At 38.4% G+C, this 26,558-nt stretch overlaps 1 protein-coding gene across 1 annotated transcript in view; it reads right to left on the bottom strand.

Annotated features, from left to right (window-relative positions):
- Positions 1-26,558, bottom strand: part of RBPJ (recombination signal binding protein for immunoglobulin kappa J region) — a 98,570-nt gene that overhangs the window by 16,265 nt on the left and 55,747 nt on the right. Inside the window, exons 2-4 of the mRNA XM_049790001.1 lie at positions 22,998-23,036; positions 12,772-12,867; positions 4,246-4,411 (exon numbers count right to left, since the gene is read on the bottom strand). Coding sequence (XP_049645958.1) covers positions 4,246-4,411; positions 12,772-12,867; positions 22,998-23,036 — 301 coding nt within the window. The remainder of the gene's footprint in view (positions 1-4,245; positions 4,412-12,771; positions 12,868-22,997; positions 23,037-26,558) is intronic.

Raw genomic sequence — 26,558 nt, 5'->3', positions numbered from 1 at the left:
CAGCAAAGTTTATAAAAGACATTTAGATGCCACCTAAAATATTGTGTATTACAACTATGTTTTTTACAAATTCAAAAAATATGACCAAATCTTTGATGAGGGGTCAAAATGACAGGACAGTGGTAAGGCACTTGATTCATATGCAGCCCACCCAGGTTTGATCCACCAGTACCACCAGTAATTCCTGTGTACAGAACCAGGAGTAATTCTTGAGCATCACCAGGTATGACTGAAACCCCAGCCAAACCTTCAACAGCACTGAAGGTCATTTTGTACTCTATGTGGAAATTGTTCTGTAATGTTTGACAATGTTAATGGACAGCAATATACCAAGAAGGCAATAAAAATTATGATAACTGTGTATAGCCAGGTATCTTAAGTCCCAAATTCCTGCCCCAAAGAAATTATCTATGTATCAGAAATACAAAAATTATTCTGATAGAAAAGCTTTAAAATGTTAAGACCAGACAAAACAACAACAGAAGTCCCCACCTCCAAAGTTACAAAAAAAGAATAGAAAAAGAAAAACATACCCCTTTCCCCCAATTTTTAATGGGCCAGAGACACTACAGGGTTTAGATATTTACTTTGCATTCTGTTGGATCCTGACACAATCCCCAACACCATACGATGGTCCCACAACACCATCAGGGGTCACTCCTTAGCATAGAGGGCCCTGAGCACTGCAGAGTGTGCCCTTCCCTCACCCCCCAAAAGAGAGTTTATATGACTTCATCTGAGTGTCAACATTAAAAAACACAATATACATCAGGACAGAAAAAGAAAAACACTAAAATCTAGTATAAGATATACAATAATAAAAGGTATAGAGATAAACGGGAAAGAAAAAAACGTAATCTAAGGATTAGATCATAAAATCAACATAAAAAGAAAATGAATTTGTTTGGAAAAAATAAATACTGTATTTTTCTTGGAAAAACTGGAAAAAATCTCTAATTACACAGGGAATTTAGACTGAATCTACTTTAAAAAATACCCTTTCTGGGATAATGTTTTTAGAACTATTTCTTTAAAAAACAAAACAAAAAAAAAAAAAACTCTCAAATTTCATAAGCAAAAAGGGGTGAGAGTCACAGGCTCAGAATAAGAATTTATGGTTGAGAAAATAAGCAAATAAAAATAAAACAAAATAAAGTTCCATTTGCCTCAATAAACCAAAAAATACTAAGTAAATTCTAACGAAAAAAATTACTCCTAAGTAATAGAACAATTTTACTTAACATTTGCCCTAAAATGGAAAATACCTTTTCAAATACAACAAACTAAAATAATGTTGTATATCGAAACCAAACAGTGTCAAGAGAGGCATAGAGATAGAATTATTTTAAACAAGAAAACACAGTGCACTTGATAATTAGGAAAGTTGAATTGAGGGTACAGGGGTTATGACAGGAAATAATTCATATGGTAAAGGAAAGGAAAAGGGTATTCTAAAATGTGTAAAAAATAAAAACTGAGGAAATGATTTAACTTCAAACATCATTAAATGAAATCTAAAGTCTAAAATATTACCTACAAATGCCATTATTGCCTATAAAAATGTGCTCGATATACTAGACTTTTTTTTATAAGGAAAACCCTGACAAGGCTCTGAGCTTAAATGAACAGAGGTTAGTGAGACAGTCAGGACTCAAAAGCTTCTTCCTAAGCTCAGCCTTCTCCCAGGCTCAGGAATTTGCCTGCCCCAACCTAAATACACCCTGCTCTTACGGAAGCATCACGTTATCAAGTACTTAACTAGGCTGTTTCCTCTGCTTAGAACACTTTGCTTTCAACAAGTCATCTGGACCTTCCAATAGCATTTTCCATTAAGAACAGTATTAATATCAAACACACTAATCCTATCAGTGAAAAAAAATCCTCTTAGAAGGTGTGTGTGCTCAAAAGCTCAAATATTCTTTTTTTCCAAATTTTCTAGGAACTGGAGAAAAGATATTATAGATGTTAAAAGATATACTAAACTGAGATATTGAGAAAGTAGAGATGCCATTTATAATTACTTTCCTGGAACTGATTAAAGAAAAAACGAAGTTCACTTAATTATTGTTATTTACATACCTTGGTAGAATCCTCATTTCATCACCTAGCTGCCCTATTAATCATTCATACTATCTCTACATGCAGAGCTTAGAGACATATAATTGAGAGTTTTCCATAAAACAGTAAAAATAGAAGAGACATACCTAATGACCTAGATCAAACCCAGTGCTTAAATAGAGCCTTACTTTGGCTCAAGGGTCATAACTTAGTAATATCATTTTACTGCTCTATTTTAACATAAAAGCAATTTTATTGTAATAATTTCATTCTAACCCTAAGTTAAATATACAGTTGACAAGATTTGCAGATACAAACTATAAAGGTACAAGGCTGGAGTGATAGTACAGTGGGCAGGGTGCTTGCCTTGCATGTGACTGACTCAAGTTGGACCAATGATACAACATATGGTCTCCTGAGCATAGCCAGGAGTGATCACTATGCACAGAGCCAGCAGTAAACACTGTTGGTCTGGCCCAAAAACCAAACAACTATAAAGACACAAATGGCATAAACATTTAAATCTGAATGATATTGATATTAAGAATTCTTAGTACTTAGCTATTATAAAGTAACTAAAATAGAATTTTAGATCAATAAAAGTTCTTTTCCAGCCCTCAAACTCACCCTCTAATCTTTAACCCTCAGGCCATCCACAATACATTAAAACACTAAGATATTCAAACAAGATTATTTAATGGAAAACTAGCCTTTTTATGTACGATTTAAAAAAAAACGAAACGAAGCCACTGATATTAGAGCAAATCCTTCTTCAGATTTTAAAATCAAAGAAAATTAAGTTAAATACTAAGCCAATAAAGAACTCATTTTCAACACAAAAGGTACAGAAAAAATGACAGCTTAATAAGTTAAAACCAAAAGAACAGAACTAACCACTTTCATTTAAAGACACTCATTTTGGTAAAGGTAATTGTGGCCTGCCTTATCCACATACACATAGTTTTGCTCCACAGTGAAGCAAAGGAAAACATCTATGATTTTAAAACACAGGTAATGCTACTTTAAAAATAAGTATGTGTAGGGGCCAGAGAGATAGTACAACGGTCGGCATTTGCCTTGCACACAGTGGATCCAGGATTGACGGTGGTGTGGATCCAGGATTGACAATGGTTTGAATCCCGGCATCCCATATGGTCCCCCGTGCCTGCCAGGAGCAATTTCTGAGCACAGAGCCAGGAGTAACACCTGAGCACTGCCGAGTGTGACCCCAAAACAAAAACAAACAAACAAGTATGTGGAGGCTGAGGACAGAAAACATTACTTGTATGTATGACGTCTTGGGTTCAATCTTGAGCACTCTCAAAAAATAAAAAACTCCAACCCAAATTTAAAAAACCTCAAATCACTAATATTGAAATCACAGTAACTAATTTTTTTGTTTTGGTTTTGGGCCACACCCGTTGACGCTCAGGGGTTACTCCTGGCTATGCGCTCAGGAATTGCTCCCGGCTTGGGGTGGGAGGGTACCATATGGGATGCTGGGGGAAGGCTAGGGCTTGCAAAGCAATGCCTTACCTCTAGTGCCACTGCTCCAGCCCCCACAGTAACTAATTATTGAACTATTTGTTTCATGGATATTTCATTCCCTTTTGGAAGGTGGGAGTGGGGAAAGTACAGATTTTAGGTCACATTGGACAGTGCTCAAGGTTTACTACTCTGGCCTGTGCTCAGGGACCGCTCATGATAATGCTCAGACCATATGTGGAGCTAGAAATTATTAAACTAGGGTCAGTTGTGGGCAAGACTAGTTGCCCAAACAAACCCCTGTGCTATCTCTCTTGCCCCTGTGTTTCAGTCATATTTGAAGCTCACACTCCTGTCAGAGACATAAGCAATTAGCCTGCTCACCTTATTATTGGTTTCTAAGAGAAACCGGATTCTCAGCCTACAAAAATTGCTATTCAGGCTGAAGCAGCTTATTGTCTGCCAACTTAACCTGTCAACAGCCTGTGCTCCATATATATCAAGACTAGCCCACAGCTATTTGCTCAGACTTATATATTTAAGAAATTGCTACCAAGAGATAAGAAAAAAGAACAAAGAAAGGGAAGGGGAAAATTGCTACCAATTAGGAACAAAAACAAAACTTGACCATCACCAATATTTACCCTGAAAAACACTCCACTCTTGTCTTACTGTGCCCTTCGGGGGACCCTGCAGTCTTACCTTTCCTTCCAAGTTCAGCTGCTGCATTTCTTGGTCACTATTTCCTATTCCAATAAATGCACAAGGTTGAGACTCTTGTTCTGAACAACCATCACGTTCCATTTGTTCTTTTTTTTTCTTCCATCCGCTGCCCATAAGATATACACAAGGAGGAGGGCAAAAAAACCTGAAGCAATTAAAAACAAAAAGGTCCCCCCCGCCAGAAACAATAAAATTAGATCCAAGAAAGAATTCCTTTACTTTATATATGAATAAAAAAAATTCCATGTACCTAAAGTAGTAATTAATGAGACATGTTGGTGAAGCCTTTTGGCATGTATGTGATGACATTCACTGCACATACTCATGACTTCCACAAAGACTGCATTTATTCAGGTTAGGATCAATATATTATTGTCAGATAATTAGACAAGTTACTTTTTATTTATTAAAACAACTGAGATACAGTTATAAAGTATTACATAATTTTCAGTCATACTATGTCCAACACCCATCCCTTCACCAAAGCATATTTCTTGCCACCAATGTCACCAGTGTTATTTCCCGCCTTGCCCCGGGCGACACTTTTTTTCTGTTTTCTGTATCTTTTTAGACAAGACTTTTTTTTTTGGGGGGGGGGGGAGCTACACCCAGTGACGCTCAGGGATTACTCCTGTCTATGCACTCAGAAATAGCTCCTGGCTTGGGGGACCATATGGGATGCCGGGGGACTGAACCCTGGTCTGTCCTAGGCTAGCGCTGACAAGGCCTTACCACTCTGTGCCACGGCTCTGGCCCCAACAAGACATTTTTTAAAGCCGTAAAACCTTTTTTTAAAATTTTCGATAGCTCAGAATTCTGAATTACTGGTATTAAGATGCAAGTGTATCCTATCATGCTACAAGATATGTACCACCACCAAATCTACAATTTCTAGTTAAGATTTATGGCAAACAATGCTTCATTAATTACAACAGTGTTACCAGTAAGTATATTCAACTTTATTTGGCTATTAACCTGGAAAATAAAATTAGAGCAGTGTCCTGGAGAGGAACCCTCAAAATCTGAGTATAACTAAGAATTGAAAGTAAAATGGATCATTGGATTACCGTATTTTATATGGGTGCCTGTGGGTGACTGAAAGAACAATAAACTGTGCTTTTAACTACCACTACCTACAGCTTTGTTTTGCTAGTTGCCAAAATCCCACCCTCACACATTCTTTCCATCTAGACTGACTTCCTTTATAATCTTCTCTTTAGTAATTAAAAAATTTTTTTCAAAGCCAAACTCAAGCCCTATATTTTACATAGTTCAGAGCATCAATCCAGTTTTTATGTAGGGTATAATTTGACTTTTTTCAATTATACACACTGACTTCTATATGCTTTAAATGTGTGATGAGGTCTGAAAACTCAAAAACCTATTCAAATAGCCACTAAATAAACGATCATACTAGACAGGTGAGTAATATAAATTGTGAAGCCAGAATACAGTAATGTATGAATATGTCATAATTTTCCATAGAAACCCCTTTCTTTTTTCTTTACTAAAACCCAACCCTATGATTAAAACCCTACTTTTTGTATTGTTTTGGGTACTGAGAATTTTTGTTATTTTAATCTCACTGCATGGAAAAAGGAGAGTAAATGTACAATAATAATCTGTTACTGGTGTATAACTGATATGAAAACATTAGAGAATATAAAATACTGATCACACAGTCATTCAGACTAATGTGACTAAAACAGGGTTTAGTATTTGTCATATCTCTAAACATCTCAGAGATGCTAGGAATCAAGGTTTACATAAAGTTCCCCTGACTATAGTCTGGCCAACACACACAATATTTTCTCCCCATCTGGTGCCTCCTATAGTTTTGATGAAAATGAATCCAAATCTCTAATATCTACTTTTTGCTCAACTCTAACCAAAGATTACTTTAAAAGCAACTTATGTATTATTCATCAGAAATAATAAAAAGTATTTACTAGGGCTTTAAAATAATCATTAATTTGACTAATTTTATCTGCATTGTCAGTTACTGGGAATATTGTTAACAGCTGTTCAAAAAGTTCTAATCTAATGGAATTCACATTATAATAGGAGACAACCCCTCATTTATTATTATCATTTTGGGGAGAGTTTTGGAGGAAAACAGGCAGTGTTCAGGGCTTACTTCTGGCTCTGCACTCAAAAGATCACTCCTGCCTGTAGAGGGGGATGACAATATGGGATACTGGGGATTAGATCGAGGTCAGCTGCATGCAAGGTAAATACACTACCCACTTTACTATGGCTCAGTGCTCCCCCCCCCCATTTAATTTTTAACAACTAGAATAACTCATATATCCTGGCTAGTTGGTGCTAAGTACTGAGGGCTAAAATACAACAGCAGAAAAGAAGACTTAAAACACAGAGTGAGAGAGTGTTTCCTTAAGAAGGAGGGAGGTCTTAAAGGATGGGGAAATAGATCAAAGAGTTAAACTGCAGAGTTCTAGGTTTGTTTTCCAGCACTGTACTGACAGTCAGTTTCTTGAATATTTAGAAGCAAACCCCAGGCAGAAATCTGGGAGCAGCTCCTGGTGCCACCAGTGAAGAAGGGAGATCTTGAGTCGCAAGTTAAAACCGTGGTTATAGGCATCATAGGTTGGAGAATTTCAGCAAAGGAAGAGTAAGGGCGAAAGTTGTAAAATCAGGATGAACTTAATAGACAGCAAGGAAACAATAGGGTGAGCAGGAAAGAGGTAAAGAGAACTAGAGAAAACGAAGCCAGGAGTCATTGGGAAGTCGGCCAGACTGGCCATGAACAGGAGGAGGGAAATCTCTGGGGTGTCTCCTTATCCTCACATTTCTCCCATCCAGCTGAAAGGTGTCAGAGTAGTTCTCATGCCTGCAAATTCTCACTGTGACCATGGACACAGAGGTCAAAGCCCAAGCAATGAGCTCAGTTCCAGGTCATTCCAAGTTTGGAGATTTGCCTGAGACAGGTGGGTGAGTGCTGGGGTTCATTCTATCTAAATCTATACCAAGAGTTATTCCAGCTTCCAGAGCTGGGATCAGTCCAGTGCTTACCATGGCAGTGACTCAAATATCTACCTGGCACTCTACCACAAGATTAAAAATGCCTCAATGTTTTGGACATTTGTCTCCTATAAGCATTTAATTGAATGCAAGTAGTAGACTCAGAAAACTGATATTCCAACTATAAATTTCAAAGAGCTGTGCTTTAGTCCAGTATATGCCAAACTAAAATCAATCTAACACTAAATCTGCACATCAGTTAAGTAGATAGAGGCTAATATCATAAAAAAAAAGAACTAGTAGTACAGGAGTAGGTGATGGTATGAAATATGCAGCACAAAATTAGGCTGACAACAGCTTTCTCAAAGGGAGAGCCCACACCTGGCCATGAAGGACTGGCCTCTAGGCTGGCTCTGTAGTCTGGGCTAACTCTTGGAGGGGGTTGGGAGTCCATTTGGGGTCTCATGGATTGAACAAATTGGCCTTCAAGTACCTTACCAGCTGTATTCTATCTCCTATATCTCTCCATCCCTGACAAGTTCTTAATCAATTCAAAACAAACTGACAATAGTTCTACAAGGGGCTTTCCTCCAATAGGCATCAGAAAGACTCTACAACTATTCAAAATCTTATGATGAATGTGCAACACAATATAAACAACAAAATATTTCTATAATGTAATGATTAAACCATGCTTGAAACAATGCAATATTCCCATCCACTAAAATACAGCAAGTGAATAAAATTTTCAGTGTGCCTTCAGTAGTAATATAAAATAGAATAAGCACATATACTCATATGTAAAAAGATAAATACATTAGCAAAAAATTAAGGGTATTAGAAGTATGTAAGCATATATACACATATATTTTAAAGCTCACCTAGTTAATAGAGAAAAATTAAGACATACTTTGGTAATTATATATGAAATCAATGACTTTTTTTTTTTTTGATTTTTGGGCCACTCCTGGCTGGCTGCTCAGAAATAGCTCCTGGCAGGCACGGGGGACCATATGGGACACCGGGATTCGAACCAACCACCTTAAGTCCTGGATCGGTTGCTTGCAAGGCAAACGCCGCTGTGCTATCTCTCCGAGCCCAAAATCAATGACCTTTTTAAAAATTTGGACAACTGGTCAGGCAGATAAAGGTGCTTATCAAAAAAAGAGTTTACAGAACTTAGCAGCAGCTAGGAAAGCTATATTATGAAACATGCTTTTATTTTCTAATCTTTCTACATTAGCAAGATGGGAACAACTATGTCTATACTCTTCTCTGTCACTTGGGGGCAGCAGGTGCACATTTATGATTTTATTCATTTCCTAGATCAAATAAAGTCCTCTAAGAGAATAAATGATTCTTTTTCCTCAAATCCTGAGATGGGGCCTGGAAAATAATTTACGAAGGCAAAACTGCCTTTTAATTCAATCAAATATAGAAAATAGATTAGACAAAATTCAAATTGTTTACATTGACTCACCACCTTTGCAGAATCATTATTACCCTTTGATGACAGTTCAATTAAAAAACAACAACAAAAACACCACCAAAACAGGACCTTTTTGCACACCACAGTTACCTCAATTAACACATCCTGGGGACAATTTTAGACTCACATTCTAATTGCCTAAATAGCTTTATTACGGTCTCAACAGCATCACAGCCACCCTTCACCTCAGAATAATTACTTCCCTTGATACAAAGTTGAAGGAATGTTAGCTTGTCAAATGGAATTTCCACATATTTAAGCAGAAATTTTCCTCTAGACAAAATAATGTTCTAAAGCCTAATTTTCAATCCGAAAAGACTTACTTTAAAATTAAACCAACAACTAAAGCAAACAGGATAAAAATGTTATGTAAATATTCATTATAAGGTATAAAAACAGTCGTTATCAAAATCAATTTAAAATTTTAGGTTAGAATTTCCTGACTTAATATTTCTAGCATCATTCACAACTTATTTTCTATGCCAAAAGGACTAAGGACATGTCCTCAGGCCACCTCACATCTTATGCTTTAGCAGTGCTTCAGGAAAGCCCAAACCTAGACCAGAATGAAAGTAGGGAAATCTTCCCTTTTTTCCACTGTGCCCTCTGCCAAGGACCAGACCTCCTCAGGAAGAAGCCTATAGCCAGCCAAGAGGGAGGATTGCATTAACAGCCCCTTGCTACTAACATTATTAAATGCCAAATTTTTTCAAATTATATTTTAAATAAGTTTCCACCTCAACTGCAAAACTAACAGAAATCTTAATACAAGTAAAAGTACTGGAAACTAGTTGCCCTGGCCATGTCATCATTTTTGCTTCTTTCTCTGGAGATGAAAAAGTTTATGGGAGCTGGAGTGACAGCACAGAGGTAGGGCGTTTGCCTTGAAACTGGCCAACCCAGAAAGGATCTCTAGAGGGCTGGAGAGATAGCACATTTGCCTTACACAAAGCCGATCCAGGATGGACTGTGGTTCTAAATCCAGCATCCCATATGGTCCCCCATGCCTACCAGGAGCAATTTCTGAGTGCAGTGCTAGGAGTAACCCCTGAGCATCGCCGAGTGTGACCCAAAAACCAAATAAATATATAATAAAAATTAAAAAAAAAAAGGAAAAGCTTTAGATTTTAACTTTCCTTTAAGGGTGAAAGTTTTAAACTGGCCAGGCCATACCAAGTTAAAGAAATTGAAAATAAACATAATCACAATAAAGGTTTAACCTTTAGGGGACCGAAGAGTGATAGAACAGCTAGTAAAGTAGGGCATTTGCTTTGTGCACAGCTGACTCAGGTTTGATCCCAATCCCACCTGGAGTAACTCCTGAGTGTAGAGCCTGGAGTAACACCTGAGAACCACAAAGTATGTTCCCAAAACAAACAAAAAAGATAATTTTAATATACCCATTTAAATCAAGTGCAGCTTTGTACTCGCATATTATTAACAAGTCTAACAAATACGACTTAAAAAACATTTTTTTTTTTATTTTGGGGCCACACACAGTGACACTCAGGTGACTCCTGGCTACACACTCAGAAACTGCTCCTGGCTTGGGGGACCACATGAGGGATGCTGGGGGATCAAACTGCAGTCCGTCCCGGGTCAGCAGCATGCAAGGCAAGCGCCCTACCGCTGAGCCATTGCTCCGGTCCCATGACTTAAAAATTTTTGATCACTTCTTCCCGTTTATTATCCCACTGGGTTGCAATTATCTATTCAAGCATTAGGCAACATAGTGACTTTAAAAATTCTCACTAAAGATTCGTTTGCACAGGACCTGGCCACCAGAAATAAAGAATCCTTTATTCAATCATAAATTGAATGTGCCTGAATCTATACTGAAACACGTCTTCAAAAAAGACAAAAAGGTGGCTTATCCAAGTAAGAAGGCAAACAGCCAACATGCTCTTCATAGCTCCCTCCATTTGGCCCAGTCTCGGTGAATAGCAAAAGATAAACAAAGTTGACAAAGCTTGTACTCCTTAGGCTTATTTACCACTTCCACCCTCAGTGCTAGTGTCTATGGGAGGTTCTAAAAACTAGGGGAACTGAGAGCAATGAAGCTTTAAACCCAGGAGTATCAGATGGCTCCATCACCTCCAAACTAAAGTAATAATGATCACGCTCAAGAAGTGATTTTTTTTTTCTTGTCTCCTCCAAGAATGGGAACATGGCTACTTCCCAGGATAATAACGAGGATTCAAAAATAGGGCTTGGACATTTCTTTCTTTCTTTTCTTTTTTTGGTTTTTGGATTTTGGTTCACACCTGGCAGCGTTCAGGGGTTCCTGGCTCTACACTCAGAAATCGCTCCTGGCAGGCTCAGGGGGCCATATGGGATGCCAGGATCCAAACCACCGACTTTCTGCATGCAAGGCAAATGCATGCTATCTCTCCGGCCCCACAGCTTGGACATTTCTTGACCTGATAAGATACAAAGTCACTGCTATGGTTTGGATACCTGTATCCCCCAAATTTCTATGTGGAACCCTAACCCTAAGCATAAGCTATCAAGAGAGGTTTTAGAGAAGATTGGGTCATAAATGGGGCATGATGCTTTTTTTTTCAACCCGGAGACCACTTGCATATTCAATCATGTGAGAGACAGAAGGCTTTCCCATTCTTCAGGAAGAGCCTCTTCTCCAGAACTTGATCCTACCGATGCTAATAATCTGATCTTGGCTTTGCAGACTCCAGAACCTTGAGAAATAACTATCGATTAAGGACGAAAAGAGGGTGTGTGTACCACTGAGCTCAATGGACAAGAGTATATAAAGGTAATGAAGGTGTTGGCTGTTTCATTTTACTTGGAAAATAGATAATCTACTAAAGTACACACACTCCATTTCATCAGTTGTAGAAAAATTCTATCACCAACTTCAGGAAACCAAGGAGTCAGGCTATGCCCCATCTGTCTCTGAGGGGACTGATTTTCACTAAGTAGCTTCCCCTTCTTTTCAGCTGAGATTTGGAGAATTTAAGATACTTAATTTTCTTTTATTATGCAAATAAATAATATATATTATAATTTAATTATATACTATGAATTCCATTTCCTAATGTATAAGCTAAGGTTTCCTTTATCTCAAAAATTCAGATTCCACGCATTCCTTTCTATCCTAATCCCAGAGAGCCAGAGGGATATAGCACAGTGGGTATGGCATCTGCCTGGCATGCGGCTGACCAGGGCTCAATCCTGGCATCCCATATGGTCCCCTGAGTCTGCCAAAGAGCAATTTCTGAATGTATAGCCAGGGATGGTAAAAACACAAAACAAAAACACAAACAAAAAACAATCCAAAACCCACATTGGAAATTTCATCCCTTCCCCCCCTCTTCAGTTGGAACCTCTCTAATCAACACCTTGTCTCCCTCCAACAAGAAGGGATTCTGTGGCTTCAGCAGAAAAACATCAACAAGAAAAACTTAAGAAACTTCAATAAAAGAATTTTTAAAAATGGGCCAGTTAGAATAGCACAGTGGGTGAGGCACTTAAAGCAAACAAAAACAACAAGCAAAAACATAAACATCGTAAATGCTGAAATGTGTTAAAGAACCAGGGTTCCAATACAATGTATTATTCCTAAGTACTAAAGATAAGGATCTTTATTATCATTCAGTTGTAGCTAATCTGATTTCTAGGTCATTTCAGTGGTATTCCTTTCCATTCATGGGGAACTAACTGCCTTTCCTGATCAGAGAAGGCACAGGGTCAACAGAGCTTGGACTGGGAGCCCAGTTCTTTATTCCACAGTTTAATTCAGTGGTTTGTTTATATCTATAAAACTCCTTTTCCAAGAATAGAAAAATTATTTTGTAAATGCGCAAGTGCACTACAGAACAATTTAGGGAATATTATGCAGCCTCTACCCGGGAAAATGATGAAGTATTAAAATTGGGGTTTAGCCAGGCAGCGATAATCTTACTTCTCCCCTTCAATGGAGACAAATGCCTATTTTTCAGGTACTTACAAATCATTTCAATAAAAGAAATCATGTTTGCATTTGGTTGTTCCAATTAACTATCCGCAAAACTTACCGTTTTTCATTTCCATATGACTTCTGTGCGACTTTTGCATGAAGAATAAGTACTGTTTGATCCCCTCGTTCTTTTAAGTAATTTCTCATGGCTTCCCTAAAATAAAATGAGAACATTTTAGACCTTAATTTAGAATATTACTATTATTTAAAATCTTAAAACAAAAATTAATGCAAAAGACATAAATTTCAGGAAAATTATACAATGAGACAACCATTTTAATTTTATGCTTTGTTCTTTAAAAGAAGGAATTGTTCTCCATTTAGGATTTTATGAGTAACTATTAACTACATTACAACTTCTAGAATAACTTGTGTATTCTGCTAATTTGGCTTTAAACTGTGTATTAATCTAATGACATATAATACTTTTGTATTTAATAATAGTTCACTACTAGTTCCTCTTCCCAGCTATTTGAGTAGTTTTCATTGACTATGAAGTTATAACACATCATTAGGTAATCCGAATTTATTATTACTTGTTCTTAGAATAATAATTCTAAGTAAAAACTAAGGAAAAAACCCAGCATTTAAATAGCTATAGTCCCATTTTTCATAGCACTTCATATGCCAAAGGATGTATTAATACACAGAACCTTAAGGTAAACTCAAATTAATGAAAAAAATGCTGAGAAATGAGAAAAAAATTAATTTTTTGACCAAGTAGAAATCATTCTATTATGCAAATATTGGAGGAAAAAGTTCCATGTATTAAATGTATTTATCCATCCTCAATTATTTTGTTATGCAATACCATAGTTTCACAATTCTGAATTAGAAGAATAAAAATTCTTGGGGTTTTACTTATAAATGTAAAGCAAAAATACTCTTAAAGACAATAATCAAGAAAATTTTTTGTTTTTGTTTCTGACTCACACCTAGTGGTGCTAAAGGCTTACACCTGGCTCTGTAATTAGGCATCAAACCTGGCAGGTCTCAGAGGACTAGATGTGCTACTGAGGATGGAGCCTGGTAGGCCATGTGCAAGGAAAACGCCCCTTATATAAAGAAAGATTCTAATAAATCTGTATTATAAATAAAAGAATATATAGGAGGACAGCTATAGTGGCAAATGCTAGACCCTTAACACTGAGGAATGAAATAGTTTGGGTACATGACTAATTTACACAGCCGTGGTTCCCAATCTGACATTTACAGAAAATAGGGCTGACACAGATTGGTTGTGGGGAACCAAATGAGAATCTAGAAGGCAGCATTTATGATTTCTGACTAAAAACCTGCTACCTGCAAAAGGGCAGGTAACACTGGAACTACAGATTGAAACGTAAGACACACACACACGATAAAAAGGGAGAACTACAGATTGAAACATAACACACACACACACACACACACACACACACACACACACACACACACACACACACACACGATAAAAAGGGAGATCAAGTGCCAGCACAAATACTGGATAACAAATGGTCATTATCCACAGAAGAAGGACCAATAAGCACCAACTAACAGAATACCTGTGTAAAGAGGGGTGATAAAACAAGATAAAAGATCATGTCATGTTAGGATGAAAATCTTAACACTAAATTCTAGAGAAAAGAGAATAGAGATAGCAAATGGGAGGAAAGGTTATGGCACTCCAGTAGGTGTTGAGTGGTAAAAGTACCTGTCTTGCAATTTCAAAGCCCCAAGTTTAACCCTTGGTGATGCCCAAATGCATGGAATAGGGACAGAGTATGTGATCTCAGTGCTGTGAACAGTGTGAGATGTCTGGTGTATGGTCAGGTGTGGAGGAGCCCCATAAGGACTACAGCCAGAGATCCACTCCTGGGGAATACTGATCATCACCACCACAACAAAAGGGTCATATGTATCATGGCTAAATGTGACTACACTCAAGAGGATGTGCAGCCTACTACAACCATCACTCTCAGGCACTACAATCACCACCACAAAGAGTGGAAGAAATAGCAAAGTTGTAAGATTCAATGTGAGGGGCCTAAATGATAGCACAGTGGGTAGGGCATAGCCCTTGTACGGTCTAACCTAGGTTTGATCTGTGGCATCCCAAATGGACTCTGAGCCCACCAGGAGTAAATTTCTTTATTTTTTTGTTTTGGGGTCATACCCAGCGGTGCTCAAGGGTTACTCCTGGCTCTGCGCTCAGAAATCGCTCCTGACAGGCTTAGGGGACCATATGAGATGCCGGAATTAGAACCATGGTCCATCCTGGATCAGCTATGTGCAAGGCAAATGCCCTACCATTGTGCTGTCTCTCTGGCCCTTCCAGGAGTAATTTCTGAGTGCAGAACCAGCAGTAACCCTTGGGGGTTACTTTGGGGTCAACAGGTGTGGCCCCAAAACAAAGCAAACAAAAAGATTCAATGTAAAAATTGAAGCTAATTCAGGAATCACCGATGAATTATTTTAGTAAATACTTGTGCCTATTAATTATAGAAGTAGTGATAAAAGTGGCAGTAGATAGTAAAACACTTGGAAAAAAAAAAACTTAAAATCTAAGAACAACTCCCCTATATGAAGACACAGAACTTGGATTTTTATAAAAAGGAGGAAGAGATCTTGAATTTTGCTGCGTGTAAGTTTTGTTGTTTGGGTCACATCTGGCAGAGCTCAGGGGAACCAGGGAATTCTAGGGGTTGACATCACGGTTCCCACAGGCAAAGTAGGTGCTCTACCCCTTTCAGTTTTCTCCCTGGTCCATACAGCTTAATGTGTGTGTGAAGGGGCGGGGGAATACTGGAACTACCCAGGCCAAACCCAAGAGCACTGTACAGCCAAGAAAGTGCTCCACTGCTGAGTGACATCCCCAGCCCTTAAGTTTGCTTAAACATACAATTTTCCTTTTTAGAGTTAATTCTAGTTGTGAAATAGACAAGACAAACTTGTAAAAAAAGGGCTGACACAATAAGCAAGCTGCAATATAAGACAGCAGAGAAGACGATGGGAATGACTTAATAATACATACTTTCTATCTTTTGTTTTGGAAGAAGTGGGTGTATTGAGAATAGGTTCGACTTGGCAAATGTCAAGTATGAAGCACCTCCAACTCCAAGCTGGAAGTATTTAATAAGTTAAGAGAAAGTTCCAGTGTAGAGCTGGGCTGCGAGTCAGGGGCTTAAGTCTAGAAAGAGACATAGTAATAGGAGAACAAAATATGCTCATGAAAGGTAGAAAACAACGGGTAAGAAGGAGAAGTGAAACTCTCATTAAACTCTTTGGGAGGAAATGTCAAAAAAAAGGGGAACAACCATTAAAGAATCAATATCATATTAATTCTAAAAAAGTAAAATAGGCCAACTGGCAGAAAGCCCTGCTAACTATTTGGAAAATGACAGAGGCCATTGTGATGTCTAATGGGTAAGAGAAGCAGAAAATATCTGAAAACACCCCTGGAGGACACAGAAGTTAAGATGGGCAAGTAAAACAACTCAAGGTCAGTATCAGAGAATCAGCTAAGACTGGAACTCATGAATGATGGCGCCATTCCCCACTAACATTCCAGGGCTGGGAACTAAGAGAGAGCATTGCCAAACCTGCTGAGGTCAGGACAAGAATTGCAGCCTGGACCAGATAACCGTGAGTAGGCTTTCCAAGGTCAGGGTGTTGCAAAATCAGTTGATCAGGATGGACAAGAAAACATACATTAAGCAATGGGAAGACTATGATCTTCACAAAACTGGCACTGAAGTTCGCTCCCTAGCATAAAACTCAAAAACCTGTCATATAGTCAAAAAGAAAAATCTTAAGTGGCAAACGACATCTCAGGGGTCTCAAACTCAATTTACCTGGGGGTCGCAGGAGGCAAAGTCGGGGTGATCCTTGAGTGCAAAGCCAGTAGTAAGCCTTGAACATTGGGGGGTGTGACCCAAACAACTAAAACAAAACAAAACTAAAAAAGATTCCTCTAGGGCAGGACCACAAAATGTTGTATGGAGGGCCATTTGCAGCCCGTGGGCCGCGAGTTTGAGACCCCTGCTCTACACTGAATCTACTGACATTTATTCACTCATTAAAGCAGTCAGTCACTTAATGTCTGTCAGACTTTAGGCAAGCTTTTTCCATCTCTTCCCAAGTAGATTACAAAGTCCTTAGTGGTAAAGTTCCTTATTTTCGTCTTCTATTCTTTTAAAAAAAAAATGTACAATAGAAAACAAAACAGGGAAATAGCACGAGTGTTCAGGAACTTGCCTTTTCTACCTAGCAGAGCCCAGTTCAAATCCACTGTGTCATATTTGGTTCCCTAAGTATTGCAAGAACTCACTCCAAAGCACGGAGACAAGAATAGCCTGGACATTGCTGTGTGGAGCCCGAAAACAAACAAATGCATACTTCTGGTTTAAAAAATTGAGGTGTTTCTATTCACTAAAAGCTAAAATAAAGCAATCACTATGTCTGTTGTCCCATGCATATTCCCAGTTTGTAGGTAACACACTAACAGACACATTTTGGGGGGATTTTTGTTTTGGGGTCACACCTAGCAGTGCTCCAGAGACTAAGTGGGATGTCAGGCTGTGTGCAAAGCAAGTCCCTTACCCACTGCACTATCTCTATGGCCCCTATGTGCACATTTTAAGTGGGAGAGAGGTTAAAAAAAACATTCCCAGGAGGACAGTGAAGAGCCAGGATTCAAACATGGGCAGTGGCTCAAGGACAAATAATCATCTTGTCAGGAATTTTGGAATGCTATGAATAGTTTGGTATGACAGACAGAGGAGGGGACTGAAGTCTAACTCAAGAAACCTGAGTTTTCCTACCTGTGCCCATGTTGTGAAAAAAGAGATTTAAAGAAAGTTAGCCCCAGAAACTGACAAATATTAAGTATCAGGAAACTCTATACTTTTATTGTCTTAGAAAAGAGAGGGTGAGGGATAGAGACTGGGGATTTCCACCTAATTTTAAGAGCAAACTTGAAAAGAACTTGATGCAAATAGATCTCTTACTCAATCTGCAAGGCACACGTTTTGTAAGCCCACCAAGACAGCTGCACACACATCCACCTTCCCCCTAAGTATTTATGGAAGAGCCTATTACATCCTGTGACTATCATGCTAGATGTTCATATTGGAATCACTAAGATCAAAACTTTGATCTTGATGTTTACAAATAGAGAAAGATTTAGTGTTCTGAAAGGTCTTGTTCTATATGTAATCCAAATTCCAGTAAGGAGGACCTAGAACCTTAGCATGATCACTTATAGTAGTTGTCTTGTCATAGTCATTTACCAAGTGACATCCTTCAATAATAGGTATTTCTAGTACCTAACAGTTATTTTCTCCTGCATCTTACAGAGCTATTAAGATGAAAGAAGGTACAAAAGGAATACAAACAGCAGAGTCCATCTGCTATTATTCCTGCAGTGCTCATAGACCAGGGTTTTCCATTTTCAGCACTGCTGCCATTCTAGGCACATAACTCTTGGCTGGGAGGGGACTGTACTATATGCAATAAAGTTAGCACTTCATTCTTACATAATTTTGGAAGGACTATTTGTTTAAAGAAAGTTCACAGTTACACTGACTGGCACATAGTAGGAAATACTCTTAAGCAAAAATTTAAACTCAATGTAAACAGAACTGCGCTTTGAACATTATATATACAAATAACTCATCCTCTAAAGCAGCAATTTTAAAAGGGGAGTCAAAGGTCCCTGTGGGCCCCAAGCACAGGTGAAAATCATTTCAATTAGTGATTTTTACCTGATTGAGGACAGCCAATAGGAGAGTAAAAGAGTGCATGGTGAAAAAAAGATTGAGAAACACTGCTTATATAACAAGGTGTTTTTCCAATATTGCTTAATAAAAAAATGAAGTTAAGGAGAGACCAGAGTAGGCTTAAAGATTTTAATGGAGAGAAACTTTCTCTAAATCAGATGGGCATATTCCTTCTTGACAGTGAAAATTATATAAAAAAAATCCTTTAATATCCTTTTACTAATACAGAAAAAAATTGTGACACTAAAATTTTTCACAACAGCAGTCTCTTAAAGAAAAAACATGAGAAAATATGAATAAAAGAGCAAGATGAGGAAAAATGTCTTTAACTCTGGACTTAAAAATCACAGAACTGAATATAAGTTTTCACATTTTTCTATATTATAGCAACTACTTTTGCAAAATTTGTTTTATACTAGCTTTGAAAATAATACAAATCTGTTAAGTTTGAGTTTACCCCCTTTAAAAAAATTAAATGGGCACTTTTGGATTTGTTTTATTGGGGGCTATTTGGGTCACATCTAGTGGTGCTCGAGGCTTATCTTGATTCTATTTAGAAAGCATGTGTGGTGTGGGGGTTAACTGCATTTCCCTGGCTCCCAAGCTTGTGTTTTTAAATGGGGACCACATGTAACTGCCATGACAGTGGAGCTATGCTTACTCCTGGTGATGTGGACCCGATGGGGCAAGGGGTGATTTCCAGAGACAGGATTCAGGGCCTTGCACATGTTCAAAGCATGTATTTACCACACATTTTCAAGTATATAACTTGGCTTTTTTTGGTTTGGTTTAGTTTTAGATCACACCTCGCTATTCTCTGAGGTTAACTCCTGGCTCTGCACTCAGGAATTACTCCTGGCGATGCTCAGGGTGCCATCTGGGATGCTTTACACGGGCCAGCTTAGTATGCAAAGTAAGCACCTTGCCCACTGTATTATCAACTGGATCACAATCTGGCAATTTTAACACATTTTTGACACATGACCATCAAGACAGTCATCACTCTCAAGTTTTTCTGCTATTTCTCTTAGCTCCTCCCTCCCACTCACCCTCCAAATCACTGCTCTGCCTTTTATTAATATAGATGACTTTGTTTTATTATATAAACAGAACCATAAAGTATACAGCTTTCCCTAACTTCTTTACAAAGCAAGCATAAATTAGGTACAGTATTTTCCGGCATATAAGATGACTTTTGAAGCGAAAAAAAGTCAACCGAAAATTGGGGTCGTCTTATACGCCGAGTATATCCCGAAAAACGTTTCAATATGCCACTAATGTCGGGGCATGGAGGTAAGGTAAGGCATTTGTCTTTCATACAGAAGGGCGGTGGTTCGAATCCCCGGCATCCCATATGGTCCCCTGTGCCTGCCAGGGGGCGATTTCTGAGCATGGAGCCAGGAGTAACCCCTGAGTGCTGCCCGGTGTGACCCAACCTCCCCACCCCCCAAATAAAGAAAAAAGAAAATCATCTGGCTATTGTCACTAAACGACTTTTCCAACTCGATCCTGCATCAATCACTGCAAGGCTGTTCGGACCGCCTCTCTGACTCAGCCAATCCAAGCAGGCTTTTTATGCATGCAAATTAGACAATGTTCTGGACCCGAATCTACAGTCAAAAGCCTGCTCAGATTGGCCAGAGTCAGAGAGGAAGTCTATTCCAGTATAACTTTTGAACCTTTGCTTGTTGTGATTGGCTGGCTCACTTTGGGACATACAGTTGCATGCAGCACAGGAATGTTCTGTCTTATACAGCGAATATAGCCCTAAATCTATGATGTAACTGTAAAATTAGGGGATCGTCTTATACGCCGGAAAATAAGGGTAAGATTCATTTCTGGAGTTAACAGCTATCAGTAGCTCATTCCTTTTATTTTTTGTTTGTGTTTTTTTGGGCCACACCCAGCGACACTCAGGGGTTACTTCTGGCTCTGAGCTCAAAAGTCATTCCTACAGAACTTGGGAGACCACATGGAATGTTGAGAATTGAACCCAAGTTGGCCGCAAGTAAGGCAAACACGCTCCCCACTGCGCTATTGCTCTGGCCCCAGCTCTTTCCTTTTAATCCATTGTAGATGGATGTAGCAGAATTTGCAATTCTACTCCCATCATTATTTAGGCCATACCCAGAGGTGACTAAAACTAACCGTATAAAGAACATCTACGTTCAAGTGTTTGTAACTTTTAAGGAAGGTGCCAAATTTATTTTTTGAAGTTGCACTAATTTATATATCTACCAAATTTGGATGACCATCACTTTTCCTAGATTAAACTGAATTGAAAGAAAAATGTTACTATCTGTGACTACTCTGGGAATATAAAAGCAGTTGAGAAGTCACAATAGACTCAGCTTAACTTTTTTTTTTATTAGTTGATACTTGAGGAGGTACTTGATTCCTACTTTAGAGAAAAAGGAATAAATGGTCCAAGTTCAGAGTTCAGATGTCATGTCTCTTTGGTATCCTTTATTGTGGTATTTTTCAGTCCTCGTTTTTCATGATCTTGATTTTTGGAAAGCAAATGTCCATTGTTTTATGCCTCATCTGTGGTTCTGATGGTTCCCTAAGCTTACATTTAGCTTATGCATTTTTTGGCAAGAATACCACAGAGGTAATACTGCGTCTCTGGAAGCACGTGGCATTTACTGTCTGCTACTAGTGATGCTAATTTAGACTACCTAATGAAGGTAGAGTTGGCAGTTCCTCAGTAATATAACTACCTTTTGCTTTATAAATATACGTTCTTTGTGAGACTGTATTCAAGAATAAAATTTCTAAGGAATATCTACCTCTTTTCTGTCAGGTGCAATACGTGTACACTTCTTTTTTTTTTTTTTTTTTTGGTTTTTGGGCCACACCCAGCGATGCTCAGGGGTGACTCCTGGCTGTCTGCTCAGAAATAGCTCCTGGCAGGCACGGGGGACCATATGGGACACCGGGATTCGAACCAACCACCTTTGGTCCTGGATTGGCTGCTTGCAAGGCAAACGCCGCTGTGCTATCTCTCCGGGCCCACGTGTACACTTCTATTCTTTCATCCTATCCAATCAGTATTCATACACTTATCACTTTATTTTGATCAAAGTGTCCCAGATTTCGCTCAGGGGATCCCTTAGCAAATGACTGCCTTTCCATGCCACTATTGACTTTTTAATATAAACCTTCTTTAACATAGAAGTAATGTCCAGAGTCAGAGAGATAAAAGGTCAAGGCAGCACTTGCCTTACATGCAGCCAACCTGGGTTCAAATCCTTAGTATCACATACAGTCCCCTTATGCAATCACACCTTCAACAGTGATCCCTAAGTAGAGAGTCAGGACTAAGTTTAGAATGCTTCTGATTGTAAGGGGAATAGGGAAGGGTAGTAATGTGAAGATAATCCAAATGATCATCAGAGTGAAGAATTGGTAAAAAGAATGAGGTAGAAGTATAGCTAAGTAGGGGCTGGAGAGATAGCATGGAGGTAAGTCGTTTGCCCTGCATGCAGAAGGTCAGTGGTTTGAATCCCGGCATCCCTTACGGTCCCCTGAGCCTGCCAGGAGCAATTTCTGAGCATAGAGCCAGGAGTAATCTCTGAGCGCTGCCAGGTGTGACCCAAAAACCAAAAAAAAAGTATAGCTAAGTAGAGTTAAAAGGTACAGAACAGTACAATAGATGACAAAAGTTGTATGTTTAAGTGCATAGGTCAGTTTCTTGAAAGATATGAAAAGTGCTGGTTATCACTGAGTCTAGGTATCTTACTTTAATGTACAACTGCTACAGTTTTTTCAAGAATAATTTTAAATAAAATTTGCAATTCAAATATAGTGCAAAGTTAATTTACATAACTAGAGCAATATATCTATAGTTCATTAAAATGGGTAAAATATTGGAATGTAATCTATACCTGGCAGTGACCAAAATGTAATAGATACAGATGCCAAAGTATAATACTTTACACTTATACTTTGTCAGTTAATACAATTATTTAAACAGTTAACATCTTTTTTTTTTTTTTTGCTTTGTGTTGGGGTCACACCTAGCGGCGCTCAGGGGTTACTCCTGGCTCTATGCTCAGAAATTGCTTCTGGAAGGGTCAGGGGGACATATGGGATGCCGAGATTCGAACCACCGTCCTTCTGCATGCAAGGCAAATGCCCTACCTCCATGCTATCTCTCTGGCCCCTACACAGTTAAAATCTTGCACTTTCCTTAACACTATAAAATGTATCTTTCAAGTTCCAACTATAATCAACAAATTATGACTTGCTGAATGCAACCAACCAAAGGATGCTATACTTATGCTGTAACCTTTGTTATAATTATGATGAAGGTTAATTCTTAAAAGGTTTCATTTTCCCCTTTGAACTATACCCTCTATTTTAATTTGGAGAGGGGGCACTGATGTAGAAATAACAGAAAAGGAATTAAGTTTATAATTTAGATACCAATATTTAATAAACTTCTCAAGAGTAACCCATGTGATTCTTAAAATGACAGACCAAACATTCATATGAAATATTTAGAAACATGGTCAATACTTACCTAGTGAGTCGTTTAGGTGGAGGCCGCTCACCAAATTTCCTGGGAAAAAAAAAAGAATGAAAAAACATAAATAGGCTGTGATCCATCCCACTGTAAACAGTTTTGACACTATGGAACCTTTTTTTTTTTTTTAAATAACACTTTCATGGTGAGAAACAGCAAAATACAGACGTTGAAGTGACTCTTTAACAATTCACAGTAGTCCTCAAAATGGTAACTGATAAGAAGGGGTGACTGAGCCCACCGAAACCAACAGATCAAAAACTTTCAATCTCACTTTTATTTCTTTGGGAAAAGTCCCCATAACCCAAGAAGTGATGTGAGCTTGCTCGCAAGAATGAATAGGTGCCAGGCACTTAGCTGCACATTTTTATTAACAACTGTCTTCCATCATTGTAGCTCTGTCTGGTACAGTACACTTTAGAGGTGCAGAATTTCAAGGACCAGAGAGATAGCTCAAGGAGTAGTGAATATGTTTAGCATGTGCAAAAATGAATCTGATCCCTGGCACTACATCCAGCCCACTGTCCCCCAGCACTAGGGTGGCCCACCTTTCTGAAAAGGGGCAAAAAACGAAAGCAACCAGTCGAGAGTCACATGGAAACAGGACAGGCAGAGATGAATTTAAACCCTGACACTAGCTTTTAGCAAAGGACCTTTTAAAGAGAAATATGTAGATAGTGGAGTAGTAGAGGGACATTTCAATTAAATGTAAGAGGGCAAAGAGATCTCAGTTTCCTAGTCTATAAGATGGGCAGTGACCATAATAACTTGGGAGCTGATAGGAGTAAATTCTGTAATTAGCTTCTAGAAAACATGTATCAGTGTACCTGCCTGGAACATATTGAAAGTTGAGTGAATAGTAACTCTTACTATGTTTAAGTATACACAGAAAAATAAAGTGATGTTCATAAAGCATATATAAAAATAGAAACTAGTTGCCAAGCGAGTGACTCTCCTTTCCCAAGCGAGTGACTCTCCTTTCCTGTGTGAAGTAGGAAACAGGATCTCCCAGAAGCGATGCTGGAGGTTAAGGTGCTGGCGGGAAGAGTTTTTCCACCAAGCACAATTCTATCAGAACATCTGCCCTGTGGAGTAGATTTCAAAGGTAGACAGCCATCCCCATCCAGGGGATAAACATGCTTCTCCCAACATTTCTTGTAATAGATATGGACAAGCAGGGGGTTTCTTACACTTCTGCTCTGAACACCCCTGCAACATAACAGCGGCAAATTTTTGGTCACTTTGTCTCTAGAAACCTTTTACTGTTAAGTTCTTCTCATCCTGATTCAGTGACAAATGGAATAGTGACCCACAGTTTAAGAGGCTAGAGAAGCAGGCGAGAGATAGTACTGGGGCCACCTTGCAAGTGGCCAATCCTGGTTAGAACCCCTGCAATGCTGGGTGGCTCAAAACACATCACATCAATAAAAGTGTGCAGGTGTGGCGATTTTCCTGTACAAGGACATTATATCAGAACTAAAAGGTCCCACTTAAAGACATACTAATCTCCAGATCAAGTTGTTCATTTAGCCTCTGCTTGCCACTGACCCTGGTGGAGATGAACCTATCAGAAAACATTCATGAGTGGTGAAACATGGTGAAACAGGTTTCTTTGTTCTTAAATGAAGAATTATTTGTTATAGATTGAAAGTGTGATCATCCTCAGAATTGGTGTAAAGTGGAAAAACAGGAACTCTCACATCTTATCAGGACCTTCTATTTTGGCCATTTCTTTTTCTTACCATTCGGGAAATTCTTTAGAAAGGGAGATAGATACTTTGTAACTGCACAGAAACATGGTACAAAGATACCCAGTAGCATGCAAACCACTCCAGTTCAAGTCCAGTCATCACACACAACTCTAGAGCATCACTGAGCACAGAAACACTAATCTCTGAGCACAGAAACAGGAATAAGCCCTAAACACAGTAGTGAACCCCTTCCTATCCCACTCCCCAAAAGTATGTATTCTACCTGGAATATTATTGCTGATAAAACTTAAAAAGAAATCAGTCAAAACTCTATACCCTAAAATGGGCATATATGAGTACCAGAAGACAAATACTTCTTGTTTTTGAGGTTCGAGATAATAGATCAGAATGTTGTGTGTTTTGCATGTGGGAGACCTCATTTCAATCTGCCACATCCCATGGTCCTCTCTAAACACTACCCCAATGCACAAATGCAGAGCAAAGAATAGCTTCTAAGAACCAACAGTGTGGCCTCACACTCCAAAAAGAATGCTTACAGCCGCATCCAACATAACACCAAGTAGGGAAAATACACACATGCTATACCAAAGAATCATATAAACTACAGAACAATCCCACATTAGCATACTATCATGATCAAGGAATCAAAAATTTTCAAAATTATGCCATGGTATTTGACAGGGAAGAATGAAACTGGAGGGGTCTGTCTAAAAGCATGGCTAACTGTGTACTGTGTACCTCCAGTGCTTCTGGGGCACTGGAGTATTCTACTTCTCTGTCTGTGTAATGGTTACATGTGTATACTCGTGAAAAATCACTTCACAAAATACTTAGGATTAATGTAACTTTAACATGACGTAAGATAATAGTTTTTAGTAAGTGGTTTTGAAACAAAATTCTTTCTTGATCTCCCTAACTGCCTTGAAATTTTAATAACAAAATTTTAGAAGACTGGTCTGGTTCTCAGCTTTATTCAGGATTTATACATTTCCTAGGAAGAAAAGCTATATATTAAATCAATGGTCCTCTTCCTTTCCATCCAAACTATAAAACAGATATCCCACCAGTCTTTATACATTTCCTAGGAAGAAAAGCTATATATTAAATCAATGGTCCTCTTCCTTTCCATCCAAACTATAAAACAGATATCCCACCAGTCTTACTTCCTGCTTATTAACAGGCAAAAATTAAGACTATAGTATAGTATAGTATAGTATAGTATAGTATAGTATAGTATAGTATAGTCCTTTGCTTTGTCAAATTGAACATTAATAAAAATTATCATATTATCATGGGAAAGTACTGATATACATTAAGATTAAAATATTTCTACTGAATTTTAATCTGACTTCTATCTCACCTAAAACTGAGATGAAGAGGAGAAGATGACAAAACTGTTTTTCCTAAATTCTGTTTCTTTAATTATGTACTGCACATCACTTAGAGCCAATTCTGTGTAAGAACTGGAGACAGGAACATCTAGCTACAAGAATAGGGTCTCCTGACTATCCAGACAACACTAGAATAGCTACTGGCAGGAAGCATTAGGTCGTGTGCTTTGCATATTATTTTCCACTTCACAATGAATCTTAGAAGGTAGGTGTTTATTTATTATCATTATACAGATGAGATCAACCAAGAAAACACCCTAAACCAGTTCTTAAAAAATAAATGGTGGGACTGAGTCCAGTGGGTAAAGAGTTTGCTCTGCATGCAGAGAACTGGATTTGATTCTTGGTATCCCATATAGTCCCCTGCTGGAACTGAACCCTGACCACAGAACCAGGAGCCCTTACATATAGCTGGAAGTGTGCCAGACGTTCCCCTCCCCCAAAATAAAACAACA

Source organism: Suncus etruscus, chromosome 16, assembly GCF_024139225.1.
Source record: "Suncus etruscus isolate mSunEtr1 chromosome 16, mSunEtr1.pri.cur, whole genome shotgun sequence".
NCBI classification, from domain to species: domain Eukaryota; kingdom Metazoa; phylum Chordata; class Mammalia; order Eulipotyphla; family Soricidae; genus Suncus; species Suncus etruscus.
Note: the sequence above shows the minus strand (reverse complement) of the source record. Positions and strands in the feature narration are given on the sequence as shown.